A 15,988-nucleotide genomic window follows, 5' to 3' on the forward strand; every position below is an offset into this window, starting at 1 on the left:
TGATAGTAAAAAAAAACCAGATCCATAGATCAAAATAAAAAGTTATAACCCAGCTTCATAGGTTAAAACTTAAGATAGAAAGATATCCTCTCTCCAAAAAATCTTCCACATAACACATAGTTCAAGTTGCAGTAGAAGATCGAAATTCTTCAACAAATTTCTTCGCTTCTTCCGGAGTGTTAAAAATTTGCTGATTGTTGTCGCTCAGCGTAATTCTAAGCTTCGCTGGATACATTAAAACTTGTTTAAGTCCAATCGAATAAATCTCTGCCATCACTGGTTTAAAAGCGATTCTGGCTCTCATAACCTCATAAGAATAATCCTCAACAATTCGAAATTGGAAGTTATTGTAAGAAACCATACCTTTCTTTACGAGCTAATCGAATTAAAAGATCTTTATCACGAGGATAATGAAGGCGAACAATCACCGCTCGTGGCTTATCAGTCATAGACGAAAACCTCGCAACTCTGTGAGCACGGTCAATAACAGGTTTAGTTTGCAAACCTTCATCACCGAAAATTTCCCACAGTAATTTAGAGAAAAATTCAGTTAAATCACCGGACTCAACTTTTTCGGAAAACCCGATAATTCGCAAATTCTGTCTGCGAGATCGATTTTCGAGATCAGTAATTTTAAACTTATGCAGATTTACAACTTTAAGAGTCGATTGTACCTTCTTATCCAACTCCTCAAGTGTACGTGCTTTTTCAACAATTAATTTTTCAAGAGTCTCCAACTTATCTTCATGCCGCTGAATATCTGTTGCCTGCGACTGAAACTTAGTATCAAGCGATTTAACAGCTCCTTCAAGTTCAGACATTTTCGTGGTAAGCTTGTTTTCCAAACTTGTCATTTTACTTTCCAGGTTATCTTCCAAACTTGCCATTTTACTTTCCATCTTGCTTTCCAAACTTGCAAATTTAACGTCCAGAAGATTAGAAATTGCGTCGATAGATAAAGGCTCCTTAGACGATTTCTTACTTGTAGCCATTTTAAGCTCGGCAAAGTTAGATCAAATATAGTTTTAGGGAAAAAAAAGTCAATCGAAAATATCAACTCATTTGATTAAATTCGAAAAGATTTGATTAAAGGGTGATTATAGTTAGAAAAGTGAAGAGCGCCTAAAAGGCAGATGTTTACGTCGCCATCTTGAAACTCCACCCCCCCCCCCCCGGATGAAAATGTGATAGGGTGGGTAAATAAATTTGTAGATGACACAAAAATAGATGATGTTGTGGATTGCGTAGAAGATTGCCAATAGATTTAACAGAATATAAATCAGTTGCAGATATGGGCAGAGAGCAGAAGATAGAGTTTAATCCAGGCAAGTGTGAGGTGCTGCACCTTGGGAGAGTACACACACAATGCTGATGAACCCCGAGTTTTGGGGTCCTGGTGTGCAGCCACTCCTAAGAGTACATGCACAGTTGATAGGGTGATACTGAAGGCATATGCCATGCTTACTTTCATTACTTGGGGGAGGGGAGAGGTAGCTCTCACTGCCAACCAGCAGGGGCCTTGTTGGGAAGTTCTGTCAAACAAATTGGCAGTCTGCTTGGAAAACAGGATCTATTGTGTCTTTCTCCTGCTGTGCCTGTAATACATACCCCGCTGACCAAGTCTGATGGACTTGTAGTCAAAAGTATTTTTCTGCAGAAACATTTCTATGAAGGACAAAATGTGCAGCCAGATATATCTGACTAAAATATGTTTTTTTTGTTAAAAGCGAGATGCCATCCTTAACAGGCCCTGCTGGTCCAGCAAGCCTGTGCCATTCAATTACACTGATTTGACCAATTAATCTATTAACCAATGTAGATTAACCAAAGTTCCATCTTTGGAACTTGAGAGGAAACCGGAGCACCTAGACACCGTCACAGGAAGAATGTATAAGCTCCTCAAAGACATTGGTGGGAATTGAACCCCAGTCACTGCTGCTGTAAAGCAATGCAGTAACCACTACTCCACAGAGTACAGCAACGAGGCCAGGTCCACACTTCATAACACCAGGGACAAACAGAAACAAAAATACCCAGACATCAAATGTCACCATGCACAGCCTGAAGCAGCCACACATCAGGATAGGGGCTATTCTGGATGTTTTTATCCACTTTTTCTCAAGACTTGTGCATCATGGACACACTAACCTGGATCTCCACATGAAACAGAAGATGTCCCAGGTGACTGTCACAGCAGAGGTGATGAAGATGGGCCACAAAAGTGCCCATCCTCAGCAGCACTGTGCAGCTGACTACCAGGATCTCACCCATTGAGGGGGACAAGTTTTGTTTTACCTTGGCAATCCAGCTAATTCTTGCTAATTCAGCTAATTCCAGTACTCCAAACCAAATTTCAAGCACCTTCAGATAGTCACACTAGGTGATGAGTAAACAGAGGTGGGCCAGATACCACAGAACAGGTCCTCATTCTTGCTACATTGACTCTGGCAAGAAGCCAGTTAAAACTGGTTGTAGATACTGATCAAGTTGCAGAACAACCACAAGTCTGGACAGAAGACTGTGATGTCATCCACATTTTGGAAGGTTTAATCTGAGTGCCCCTACTCCTCCTCCTGCAAAAGGCTCAATCTAACAAACAAGACAGAAGAGTGGGCAAGCCTGCTGGTTTCCAGGTTTGAGGGGAAGCTATGTTTCCCACCATTCTACACTACCAGCATCTGCAGTACCTAGAGCAGTTGGATCCCTGATTCCTTTCACAAAGTCCATTTTGAAAAGCATATCCATCACATATGTGAGCAATATTCTGTCAAAGGTTTTCCTGTAGTTCAAGCTCACCAACAAATGTCTGCTCCTCCCCTGTCCTACATTATGGCTATTGCATCGTTTAGCAATACTGTACAAGGGTGTCAGAGAATTTCCAGCCAATACGCAAATAGGCTTTGTCTGTATAGATCACCTGTTTCAGAACAAATGATCCAACTAGCAATGACCTTGGAAAGGGTCTTGTAAGGCACATTCAACAGGGTCTCCAATTCTAGATGTTTGTCTTCTCCTCCTTCTGTTTATAGATTTTTTGTATTTTTTTTAGCGTGTCGCACCAGACAGTCAGCCATTCTTGTCTGGCGTGTGGTGTCAGGAATGGTCTCCTTTACTATTAACTGGGTCACGATATGAACGTTCCTGACTCGACCCTTGTTGATTTTTTTTAAAAACGAGGCCAAGTGGCTAGCTTGACGCTCAACCTGACACGGATGGAAAGTGTGCTCGGGAGTGGCCCGACTTGGATTCAAACTCGTGTGATAATGCCCATTCTCATGGATTCTGACGCTGCCAGATAGATCCATTGCATGGTTCATTTCTAGCAAGTCTGGGGTCCATCAGTTCCACAGAGCCAAATATACCTTGGCCAGTAAGTTGTCACTTTTGGGAGTTTTATTTGTCACAAGGGAATGGAAGGAGTCTATCAGCTCTTCCAGGTACACCGCCTAGTCAAGATTTTCCCATCTAAAAACTCCAAATAGAGGATAGGAAGTCCTAGGAGGCTGCGCTGTCCATGACCTTCCTGTCATACAGACTGGCACAGAAGGAACTGTAGATCTTCAAGTATGTCCAGTTATGAAGGTGTTACCGAGCTGTCCTCTTCCCAAAGGCTGTGTCAAAATCCTGAACACTCCGTGTAAAACAAAAACAGTATGACAAATACCTTTGCCACAGCACTGCAGGTATTTGATGAAGTAGATCAGCATCTTAAACACATTACAAAGAGGAATTCAACATTGTTTTTAACATTGTTGTTAAATATTGTTAAATTGGGCGCCATTGCAGCATAGCAGTTAGCGCAACACTATTACAGCTCCAGTGTTCGGAGTTCAATTCCAGCACCATTCTGTAAGGAGTCTCAGCATGTCCTCCGATTGGACGCATATGTTCTCCCCGCATGCTCCAGTTCCCTCCCACAGTCCAAAGACGTAGCGGGCAAGTTAACTGGTCATTGTAAATTGTCTCATGATTAGGTTAGGGTTAATCGGGGTTGTAGGATTGCTGGAGTGGAGTGGCTCAAGGGGCCTGAATGGCCTACTCCAAGCTGCATCACTAAATAAACAAACAAACAAGCATTGTTTTAACCAGCAACGTCCACTTCCAGGGTATAAATAAAAACAGAAAGGTAAAATTAGATCCTGATATCCCTAACATGATCCATTGATGGAGACACAGTGAGGTAAACACTTCCTGGGAATGCCTCAGATGCTTATCAGTCATTATATGAGCTTCCACAACTTCACTTATTCTGATTAAATGGAGGAACATAACTCTAAGATATTTAGCTCTGTCTTTTCCTTTGCTAAAAGCACCAGTTATGGATCCACGAGGAGTGGCAATGACCTGTAACACCAAGGGAGAAAACAATCAAAGCCAGCCTCCTTCCGATTATTTATCATGAACACTTTGCTGCAGGAATCATAGATAAGGAGTCAGGACCAGGGGTCAGGTTCGATTTTGTCAAGTGTGCGGAACATTTCAGCATCACATTATAAAATGATGAGCAGAAGGCTGGAAACCTTTCCCCATAGATCCTCTGTGTCAGTTGCGCCTCACTTGAATGTGTCCAGCTGCACCCATTCCTGAACGCTGGAGTTTGCCATTCCGCAGTGTACAGCTCTTGTAGTAGGAAGACTAGTAGACAGACTTCTGGGCCTTTCATTCAGTTGATGGTCTTCTAACCATATTTGTTTCCTCAGAGGATCAGCACCACAGAGCCCCAGGTTGTCCAGCTGTTAGGGATGAACTAAGTGATGGCAGCTAACATATAAAGAATCAGGAATTAAACCTCTCAGTTATATTTAACAAAATACCACAATAAGTGGTGCAATTCTTACATACATTCTTTATCAACTACAAAACTGCCTGCATTTATCAAGTGTTCTCTTAAAAGTTTTCCATTATTACCTGTAGTTGATGGCGACTTTCCACTTCCTGTGGTCTACCTGCCCCCATACTCTCAGTAAACCATGTAATCTCTACCAAGGCTGCATTGAATCCAGTTCTGCGAATTCCATTCTGTTTCTCCAGCAATTCCAACACCTCGTTGCCAGTGTTATTCTCTGACACAACATGAGTAACCAACTCACTGAAAGAAACAAACATTAAATTTCATAAAACTCAAAACCATCCTATGTATAATTCAGAACTTGGCACAAATTGACTTCCTATAAGAGCACACATCTGAAATAATAAGCACGTTCCCTCAAAACAATCTGGAAAACTGCAGCTGCGTTATTTAAATTAGGAGTGTTTTAAATTATTTCCATACTTTATTCTGACTTCCCCCTCCCGCCCATATCAAACTCCATATTTCAATAAATACATTAGCACATTATTTTTTCTTTTTCTACTTCTTGTTGGTTTGAATATCCATTGCTTTGCAGCCAGACTTACAAAGAGTGAAGTAATCAAGAACACAAAAGCAGCTAAATTGATACGTATTGGCTTTAGAGAAGGGAATGGGCATGTAAAGGGTTATCTGGTACAGTTTGTATTTCTGTAAACTTACATATATGGAAATCAATAATGCTAATACTTATCAATGATAGTTATCGTTCAAAATTTTAAGACTGAAGTATCAAACTAGACTTTATTCTAAAGCGTAACAACGTTCACAGTAACAAACAGAAGTCTCAGTTAAAACAGAACTTAAATCATGAAATAATAATTTGCCATATAGTACAGAAAGATGATTAAAGTAAAAATGGATGCTCCAACAACGAACGGAGGATAAAAAAAAACCACTCCAGAGCTGGAGAATAAACGGAGTTTAAGATGGTGAAGAGGCAAATTCCAGTGCAAGGGAGGGTATTTCAGAATGTGTTTCCTAGTCAAGACAAGTCAAAACCAAACAGATGGAGAACTGGAGGATGTCAGCCAGAAATTAGAAGTTGGAAGAGATACAGCTTGAAGTGATTTAGATAGAAGGATCAGAATTTTAATTCTAATCTCTGAGAGAAGTAGCAGTCAAAGGGGTCAGGGTAAAATCACAATCAAAGCACTTAATCCCAACATTTACTTTTCAAAGCAGAGTTCTGGAGTTCTACGAGCACCCAGAGTACTGGGTAATTTCTACTTCCTAAACCAGGTTAACTGGAATTTCAATATTTAATGGTGGTATTAAAGTAGCGATGGTAAAAGAGGACCTTACTTTATTGCCAAAAGTTTTCCCAGCAAAACATTGACTATTTCCACCATTATCAGGAGGATAGAAATGGAAAAGCTACTGGGGAAAGTATTCTGGGACATCTTTAAACATGTAGTGGCCATTGGCCATTTACTCCCAATGACTTCAAACTTTGGCTTGCAACTCTGGATTTAATCCCCACTGCAAACTATGCTTTAATTTCATTCCAATGATTTAACTATTACAACTGAAGACCAATAGCAGAAGCATATGAAAAGAAGTTTTGGAGAATTTATTTATTTACACAGCGCAGAGTAGGCCCTTCCGGCCCTTTGAGCTGCAGATCCCAGCAACCCCCAACAAATCCGATTAACCCTAACATAATGATGAGACAATTTACAATGACCAATTAACCTACCCTGTATGTCTTTGGATTGTGGGAGCAAATTGAAGCACCCAGGGAAAACCCACATATTCCATGGGGGAGCATGTTACAGGTGACACTAGAATTGAGCTCCAAACCCTGGAATACTCTGAACTAATAGTGTTGCATTAACCGTTATGCTTCCGTAGCAAAGATTATAGTTTTATGATTTTCTAAATGTTTGTTCTATTTCAATTCTCTTATTGCAGCAGGCCTGTGGTAATTGCAACATATTGCACAAGATAGAACACAAAAAAAAACACTTCTTTATTTTCCAGTTAAAATGCATATTTAATTTTGACTCCCTGCTACATACATTGACACACCACTGTGATATTTTTGGTAGGATAACCAGATGAGAGATGGTAAGCAGCATCTGAGCCCAGTCCTATCCTCAGGCAATGTCTGGCTGTACACGTCTCCAGCAAGATTGCTGGATGTCAGACTGAAATGAGAAATGCTTAAAACATAGTTGTAAAATGGCCACTAGTCACGAACAAGAAACTCAACTCTTGTGAACGTCACCTGTTCTGATTGAGTGGGCTGCCCAGTATTCAAGCTGCAGCTATTCAGCATATTAATAAATTTAAAACAACTTTAAAAAATAAAAGGAAAAAGTAACTCTTCAGGTCTTTCTGTATTACGCATTATACTGAAATTCCTCCTCATTTCTATTACGTACACCAATATTGAAATCTTGAAGCCTATAATTACAATACTACAACTCTCCAGCTCTTCATCTAATCAATTGAAAATTCCTCCAGAGGTAAAAACAAACAAAGCCATTCTAACTGTGAATATAATGAAGAATCATTTTTCAGGTTCACGTGCTCAATTAAAATTCGAAGATTTTACGTCCTTTGCATCATGTCATGTCAAAGTGTGCAATCTAGCGCAGCATGCATCTGGCTTCCAATTTCTGAACTACTTTCTTATTTCCTGAGGCATTTCAGAGAATAATCCAAATTGTTTTCAAAGCCTGGGTAAGTTACACAGTTGTAAACTGCCTTGTTCGCAATTTTTGACAAAAGAAAGTTCAGATTGAGATTAACACAGCATCTTCCTTTGGTACAGACTAAGCTCCCCAAGATCTGCCCTCTGCTAACTCACACTCTACTATGCTAGACCCTTGACAAATATGACTGGTTCTCCATTTCCTCTGTGTATTGCTTTCAAAATTCAACCTTGGTCTGCCATTATCTTGCTCCTGAAACTATTTCCAATTCCATATTCATATTTATATCTCAGATCAACTGGGCTGCTATCTAGTACAGACCAGCAGAAATCCCTCAAACTGTTATTCTGCAAATATGCTTCTGTTTTGCCTCGCTCTGCTCTCCAAGTAATACTCTGTACTGCCTTGGAAACATATCATTGTTGTCTCTAAAAACAAGAATGCCATAGCCAAACCCATCAGCAGAATTGCAGTAGTTCGGAAGCAGAGCTCACCACTACATTCTCAAGGCCACTTACACTTGTCCCAAGTAAATGAAGTGGTATTTGGAGAGCACTTTGTGTCCAGTGGCCACAATTTTATTAGCTCTAAAATAATTATGGAAAAAGATGGAACAGGCCACAGGTTAAAGTCCTAACCTGCAGCAGGCCAACTTTAGTCGGGATCTAGCTGGGAGTCAAATTGGCGACAAAGAAGCAGTTGGCAATTGGAAGGCATCTAAAAAGGCCACATCAAGAGTTCAGGGGCAGCACGTTCCTGTTAGGGAAAAGGGTAGGCATACCAAATTCAGGGAATCTTGGATGATGAGAAATATTGAGGCTCTGGTAAGGAAAAAAATGAAGGAAGTGACAATGAATAAATCCCTCAATTAATACAAAAAGTTCAAAAGCAGGCTTAAGAGGGAAATCAGGAAGACAAAAAGAGGGAATAATATGACTTCTGCAGACAGGGTTAAAGATAATCCCAAGAGGCTTTTCAGTCAATTTAACAGTAAAAGGGTGTCTTGGAAGAGACTAGATCCTCTTATGGAACACAAGGACCTCTGTGTGAAGCCACAGATGATGGCTAAGATTTCTAATGTCCAATTCTCCTCAGAGAGAAAATCAGAGATGTCAAAGAAATGAAGGTAATAAGTAATGAGATCTTGGATCATATGCACATTATGAAGGAGGTAACTGCAGTCTTGTAATGTATTAATGTGGGCAAATACACCTGATATAGTGCTCCCCAGACTATATAAGAGGCCATAGAAGAAATCAGAGTTGCCTTGTAGAGCTATTTGCTTCGTTGTTAGCCAGGAGAAGTTCCAGAGACTAGAGGTTAGCTAACATTGTTCAAGAAAGGTAATAAGGACAGGCTAGGAAACTACAGGCTGCTGAGCCTGATTTCAGATGTAGGGATGTCTCGGGAGGAAATTCTGAGGGACAAGATTGGATAGTCAAGGCCTGAACAGGATTAGCCAAGCATGGTTTTAAGTGTGAGAGGTCATGTCTGATGAATCTTTTGGAGGTTTTTTTTTGAAGAGGAAATTGAGGGGAGAGATGGAGGTACAGCAGTGGATGTAGACCATATGTGCTGTGGTAAAGACCTTTGACAAAGTCCTGCACAGCAGGCTAATCTAGAAGGTTAGGCCACATGGGATTCAGGGAGAGCTAGCAAGGTAAATTCAAAATTTGGAAGTGGAATGTGATAGTTGATTCTCCAGGAGGCTTGTGACTAGTGAGTACCACAGAAATCAGTGTGGGGACCTCTGTTATTCATTATTTATATGAATGTTTTGGATATGAATGTACAGAGGGCACAAGCTCAGAATACAAGAACATCCTTTAGGACATGGATAAGGAGGAATTTCTTTAGTCAGAGGGTGGTGAATCTGTGGAAGTCACTAGGTACATTTAAAACAGAGGTTGATAGATTCTTGATTAGTAAGGATGCCAAAGGGTTGAGAGAGATGACAAATCAGCCATGATGGAGTGGCAGAACAGACCTGATGGGTTGAGTGGCCTAATTCTGTTCCTATCTCTTACAGTCTTACATGGCATGATTAGCAAGTTTGCTGATACTAAATTAGGTTGCCTTGTTGATAGTGAAAAGTTACAATGAATTGCAAAGAGATCTTAATCAGTTAGAGAAATGGACTGAGAATGGCACATGGATTTCAACTTAGATAAGTGTCAGGAGAATTTTGTGCATTTCTTATTCAAGTAATATTTGAGTAACTTTGTGTGTATGTGTATATATACTAGTTTGATAAAGCATTCTTGTCCATTTAAATAACTCATTACAGGTTATATGTAAAATATGTGAATTCCATGTGTCATCACACCACCACGTGTATTGGCATGCCTCACTTAAAATAAGCATGAAGTAGACTCACATTTTGAACTCCTATGCCTTACTTCGAATTAGTGTAATGTCTTGAAGTTACAAATACAACATTGGCATCAAGGTATTTTTAAAACTCAAGACGGCTATCAACCTGTTGAAGTGCAGCGAAATATTCAAATTTTTAAAAAGCAGCAAAAAAAAAGAGTGAAAAATGCAACCCAACACTTGGAGACAGGGTCAAGTTAACAAAAAACAGTAAATGGAAGAATTCACAAGTTCATAAAGAACAAACACTGCTTGATAGTAATTATTAAGAAAAAAAAAGCTGAAATGGCTGGCTACATCAGAAAAATTGATGCATTTGATTCCACAAGAGATAACTGGCTCATGAATACTGAACAGATTGAACAGTATTTTGAAGCAAATAAAATAACCAGTGAAAAACATCCACCAATTTTGCTAAGTGCATTAGGTTTAAAGGCATACAAATTGCTTTAAAGTTTAACTGCTCCAACCAAACCAGCAGAAATTAGCTTTGATGATATTGTTAAGTAATGCAGGAACAGTTAGAACCAAAGCCATTGTTGATCGCAGAACTCTTTAGTTTCAGAGGTGGAATCAAAAAGAATGGGAGTCCATTTCAGTGTATGTGGCTGAATTGAAGTTGTCTGAGCACTGTCAGTTCGGTAATGGTCTTAATGATGCACTGAGAGATCTTTTAGTTTGTGAAATCTTACAAAACATTTGAAAACTGCTCTTAACTGAAATACAATTTACATTTAAAGGAGCAGTTGAAATCCGTGTTTCAATGTAAACCAGAGAGAGAGATGTAATTGAGCTACAGTCAGGAACGAAACTGAGTGTGAACAAAACTGCAACATCTAAACAGAAATTGGCCTGGCCGAACAAATTGTGTCGACGTTCTGACAGGGGCTCCTATACACTAAATAAGTATAGGTTTAAAGGTGAAACTTGCAAAAAAATGCCACGTGTTATGAGTGATGAACAGACCTGATGACCAATGGGGTACAGAGTTACCCCCCCCCGAGAACCATGAAGTATTACTGTTGCTAAGCTGACCATGAGAAAGAGAGATGAAAAACAGGCAAGAACATCTGCGACAGATAAGAGAGGGGGAGATTAACTGTATTGTGACTCCTTTTGAATTATTACTGTTTCGCTGCAAGGACAATAGTTTGCTCGTTAACATTCCTCAGTGGACTGCAGGAGTGGTCTGATTTGATGGGCAGTCATTCAGAATTGATGGATAGCTGAGATCCCATTAGTAGGGATAAAAAGACAGGTCTGGAGAGACACCCTTCAGACATGCCAGTGGACACTGATTGAGTGTTGGAACCCACAAGGAAAGGTGGGGGATTCGAAGACTGAATCAGGAGATCAGTCAGTAAAGCTCACAGCGTGACAGCAGGGCCGGTGGGGACTTGTGTGTGTGTCCACTCATGCCAGAGTGACAAGTCCACCCCAGAAGAATGGTCCAGCAGAAGGTTGGAGAGGTCATAGCTGGATGACCACAACGGTACGATGGAATAAGAAAAAAATAATTCAAGGTCTGCCTGACTGCAGCTGTTACATCTCACTCGCTCACTCTCTCTCTCTCTCCAACGATTACAACTCAACAAGCCTAACTACCTCAGCACTCATGAACTGAACTTTATATTCTATGACAATTTATTTACCTCTAGACATCGATAGAGCTTGTTTATTATTGCTTATTATTATTATTCCTACACTTTTAGGTTTATTACTGCTACCTTGTGTTATATGTATATTTGCATTATTGATATGGTTTTGCTTATTTTTGTTAATAAACACCTTTAAATATAGTACCACTACACTCCAACGGATTCTTCTCTCTCTGTTGGTCAGACACCCAGTTAAGGGGTACATAACGCAAGGTAGGATGTATACAAATAGCAGACAAAATAAATTAACTGCTCAGGGAAGAGAAAAAGCTAAAATGTCAAGTTGCAGTTTCAACAAGGTCACTAATCTGCATGTTGTTGATTTAAAAAAATCTGATAAGATGTAAATGACATCGGACGGTGTAGCCTTAAGATATACAGTGTGAAAACTAACAACAGACAAATAATATGGCTTACGCCAGAAGTGAACAACAATTTAAATTGAATTAGACACTGGTTCTGCTGTTTCAGTCATTCCACATAATGAGTTTGAATGGCATTTCAAAGATACTAAGATGAAGCCTACAGATATCTAACTAAGAAGTTATATTGGAGAAAACACAACTCCTATGAGAAAGGCATCTGAAACAGGGAAATATAAGAAGCAACAAGCCACATTGAACTTGTTGTGGTAAAAACAAGAGGACCAGCATCTTGGGGCTGCGGTTGACTGAGACAACTGCAACTTGACTGGAGATCCATCCACTATTTGCATGCTACATCCCCTGCACTGAAGCCATTTGAAAGTGAATTAAGAAAGATACTGGATGATGCCACAGTAGTGTTAAAGGCCGGCCTTAGATAACACAAACAAATCAAGGGTAAAATAATGTTAAATGAAAATGCTGCACCCAAGAATTACAAAGCCTGTCTGGTTCCTTATACCATCCATGATAAAGTAGCCAGTGAGCTAGATCGCATGAAAGTTGATGGAATTCTTTCTAAAGTTGAGTGGAGCCCACAGGCAATGCCAGTGATCCCAGTAGCCAAGAAGAATGGAACTGTCAGGATCTGTGGTGATTTTATGGTCACCATCAACTCAGTACTGAAAGTAGCTCAATACCCTCTGCCCAAGATAGAGGATATCTTTGCAAACCTTTCTGGAGGGAAACACTTCAGCAAAATGGACTTAACTGAGGCTTACTTACAGATGGAGATGGAAGAAGAGTCCAAGGTGTTTCACACCATAAACATTCACAAAGGGCTTTATTATATTATAATAGGCTCATTTTTGTAATTACATCTGCACCTGTACTCTGGCAGAAAGCAACGGACCAGGTGCTGCAAGGCTGCCCAGGGATGATATCACTGTTATCAGTTAGCATGTCAAAGAACATCTCCAAAACCTCAAGACAGTGCTAAAAGATTAGAAGATTATGAGCTCAGAGCACGATGCGACAAGTGCGATTGTTTCAACCAACTTACTGTGGTCACACGATTGACACACAAGTGTGCCGAGAAAATTCAAGCATTGATGGATTCCCCAGGGTAAAGGACACGTCACAGCTGTGGTCTTTTTTAGGATTTGTCAAATACTGTAACAGGTTCCTGATAGCAATAGTTATAGGGGACTCGATAGTTAAAGGAACAGACAGGAGATTCTGTGGACGTGAATGAGACACCCGATTGGTTTGTTGCCTTCCAGGTGTCAGGGTTAGGGACATCTTGGATTGCATCTACAGCATTTTAGAGAGGGAGGGAGAGCAGCCAGAGGTCTTGGTACATATTGGTACTAATAACATAGGAAGGAAAAGCAATGAGGTCCTGAATAGAGAATTTAGAGGAAGGCAGAAAGCTGAGAAGCAGGACTTCCAGGATACAGCAGTGATTTCTAGAGACAACATATCAATCTGGGGAGCAGAGTCAATTGCTAGAGAAGAAAGGTAGCCACAGCTTCCTGCAGTCCCAGAGTTAACTCCAAAACCACCACAGAGAAGGTCTCAGAAGCTGCAATTGTTTCACAGCCATAAGTCTCACCTGCCAAGCAGAGTGATCCCCCTTGTCAGGAAAGATTATCAAACAATAATGAGAAAGCCTCCACAGCGATTAAATCTTTAGGTCCAAATGGGTCAAGTTAAAATTTACTATGCTGCGGATGTCTGTATGTAGTAGTTGTATTATATATTCTACTGTGTGTATAGTTGAGATGCATTCTCTATTGAGTTGGAGTTTGTAGTTAAGCAGCTTGTAGTGTTGTGTATCAATATTTCAATAACATTTGCATAATTTTGTATATATTGTTTGATTAAGCATTCATCATTTAAATAGCTCATTATGGGTTATATGTAAAAATAGGTGAATTGTATACGTCATCACACTACCATGTGTACTGACACACCCCTCTTAAAGTAAACACGAAGTAAGACTCACATTTTGGACTCCTGCGTCTTCCTTTGAATTAGTTTAAAGTTTTGAAGTTACAAAACCTAACAGTAATTTGACTGTCCAAAACACATCAAAGTGAGCAGTGAATAGATTGTTGTGGAACAGAGAGACCTGGGAATATAAGCGTACAGCTCACTGAATGTGGCCCCACAAATAGACAGGGTGGTGAAGGAGGCCAATCTTCGTTAGTTAGGGCATCGAACAGGGACATTTTGTTGCATCTGTATAACATATTGGTGAAACAGCACTTGGAGTATTATGCACAGTTCTAGTCATCTGTTGTAGGAAAGACACTGTCAAGCTGGAGGATGCAGAAGAGATTTACAAAGATGATGTCTGGACAAGAGGGTCTAAGTTATAGGGAGAGGTCAGCCACATTGTTTCTTTATCATCTGAAGCACAGGAGAATACGGGTGATCTTAAAGAAGTTTATAAAACCATGAGGTACTGATCAGGTGTATGATCATAGTCTCTGCCCACCCCCAAGTGCTGGGGGGGGGGTCCAAAAGTAGAGGGTACAGATAATATTAGATTTAGAGATTTAAAAGAGACCTGAGAGATAATTTTACACAGAGGGTAGTGAATACCTGAAATGAGCTGCCAAACGAAGTGGATGAAGCAAATATAACAGCACTATCTAAGAGGCATTTACATACATACATGGACAGGAGGGACCTAGGAGGTTAGGGGCTGAATGTGACAATGGGACTAACTAGCAGGGAGGACACTATAGTAAGCATGGGCCAGTTGGGCCAAAAGGCCTGTTTCCATGCTGTATCACTCTATGACTCTAATAAAAGTCTTATAACTCAATTACTTAAGAGTCTAGAATTTTTTTAAAAATACTTCAAATGACTAAAGGAAATATTGGAAATAGCAAGGGTAGGCAGCATTGGAACATTCCAACCATCTCCAGAATTTTCAGTTCTTATTTCAGATTTCCAGCAAGAGGAATATTTTGTTTTGGTTACAACAACTTCAGAATGCTAAAGCATATACTTTTTTGTCTCTTGAAAAAAAAACACCCAGTTCTTGTTCTTTCTGGATAACCAGTTCACAAAACAGCTGGTGTCTCACTAAAACCGCTATGTTGTGTTAAATTTGCTGTTGGACGCATTCAAAGAGGACTTGAATTTGTCACACTCTGGCATCACACACGACTCTAGCTCACTCACCTCATCTGCTCTTCCACTCGAAACCCCTTTTTCCGAGCGAGTTCTGTGAGGAATCTTCTCCTGCTTGCCCCCATTCTCCTCTCCACCAAAAATATACCAACTTCACTGAACCTGACCCTGTCATTTGGGTTGCTTCCAACCAAATGGTCTTGAGTTGCAACAGAAGTTGGTATATCTTTGCACCTCCTCTTTCGAGGCAACAAGGCCATGGTGCAGCTGACACAGGAGCTCACTAACCTAAGAAGGCAAAGGTAGGGTATTACTGCTGAGAGAAGGGCTTGAGTCAAACTTCAAAAGGTACAGCACCAGACACAAGAAAGACTGAAGATGTCATAAATCTGAGCAACACACACAAAAAGCTGGATGAAATCAGCAGGTCAGGCAGCATCTTATGGAGGGAAATTAATAACCTTCACTTCAGGAGAAATCCTTCACCAGGACTCAGAACAACATGAACTATTATGTAACTAAGAAACATGGAAGGCAACTTAGTAGGTGGGGGAATACAACTTGAAATTCAACATACCAATTCCTTCAAAAGCATGCCTGTCAACACTAAATCAATATTCCAAGTGAAACTTAAGATGCAAGTGAAGATAATTAACAGCGAGACAGACAACGAGTAAGGGTGAAACTTAACAACTGTAAGAGCGATGGTTTAACGTACGGAGTCAAACAGTTCAGCTCTGTAAGGAAGCCGAGGCCGTCCAGGTGGATTCAAACATCACCCTCACCCGGTTGAGCCCCCATACCGAGCAGCAGCTCGTCCTCGGCGGCGGGGTTCTAACGCGAGACCGGCGACCCGACCGGCACAGGCCGCGCGCGCGCGCGCGCGCACGCCCCGCGGCCGAGAATCCGGGACCGCGCGGACACGCACGCGCCTCCGTC

At 40.6% G+C, this 15,988-nt stretch overlaps 1 protein-coding gene across 3 annotated transcripts in view; it reads right to left on the reverse strand.

Moving 5' to 3' along the window:
* polm (polymerase (DNA directed), mu) overlaps positions 1-15,954 on the reverse strand; it is a 49,058-nt gene extending 33,104 nt beyond the window's left edge. Inside the window, exons 1-3 of one of the 3 annotated variants that reach the window (XM_059966615.1) lie at positions 15,835-15,954; positions 15,101-15,337; positions 4,909-5,089 (exon numbers count right to left, since the gene is read on the reverse strand). In XM_059966615.1, the coding sequence (XP_059822598.1) occupies positions 4,909-5,089; positions 15,101-15,309 (390 nt within the window). In that variant the 5' untranslated portion in view covers positions 15,310-15,337; positions 15,835-15,954. Of the gene's footprint in view, positions 1-4,908; positions 5,090-15,100; positions 15,338-15,743 lie in introns of all 3 variants that reach the window. The other 2 variants (XM_059966596.1, XM_059966604.1) reach the window with 2 other exon arrangements.
* Between the last annotated feature and the right edge of the window lie 34 nt (positions 15,955-15,988).

The sequence above is a fragment of the Hypanus sabinus genome, chromosome 1 (assembly GCF_030144855.1).
Source record: "Hypanus sabinus isolate sHypSab1 chromosome 1, sHypSab1.hap1, whole genome shotgun sequence".
In the NCBI taxonomy this organism is placed as follows: Eukaryota; Metazoa; Chordata; class Chondrichthyes; order Myliobatiformes; family Dasyatidae; genus Hypanus; species Hypanus sabinus.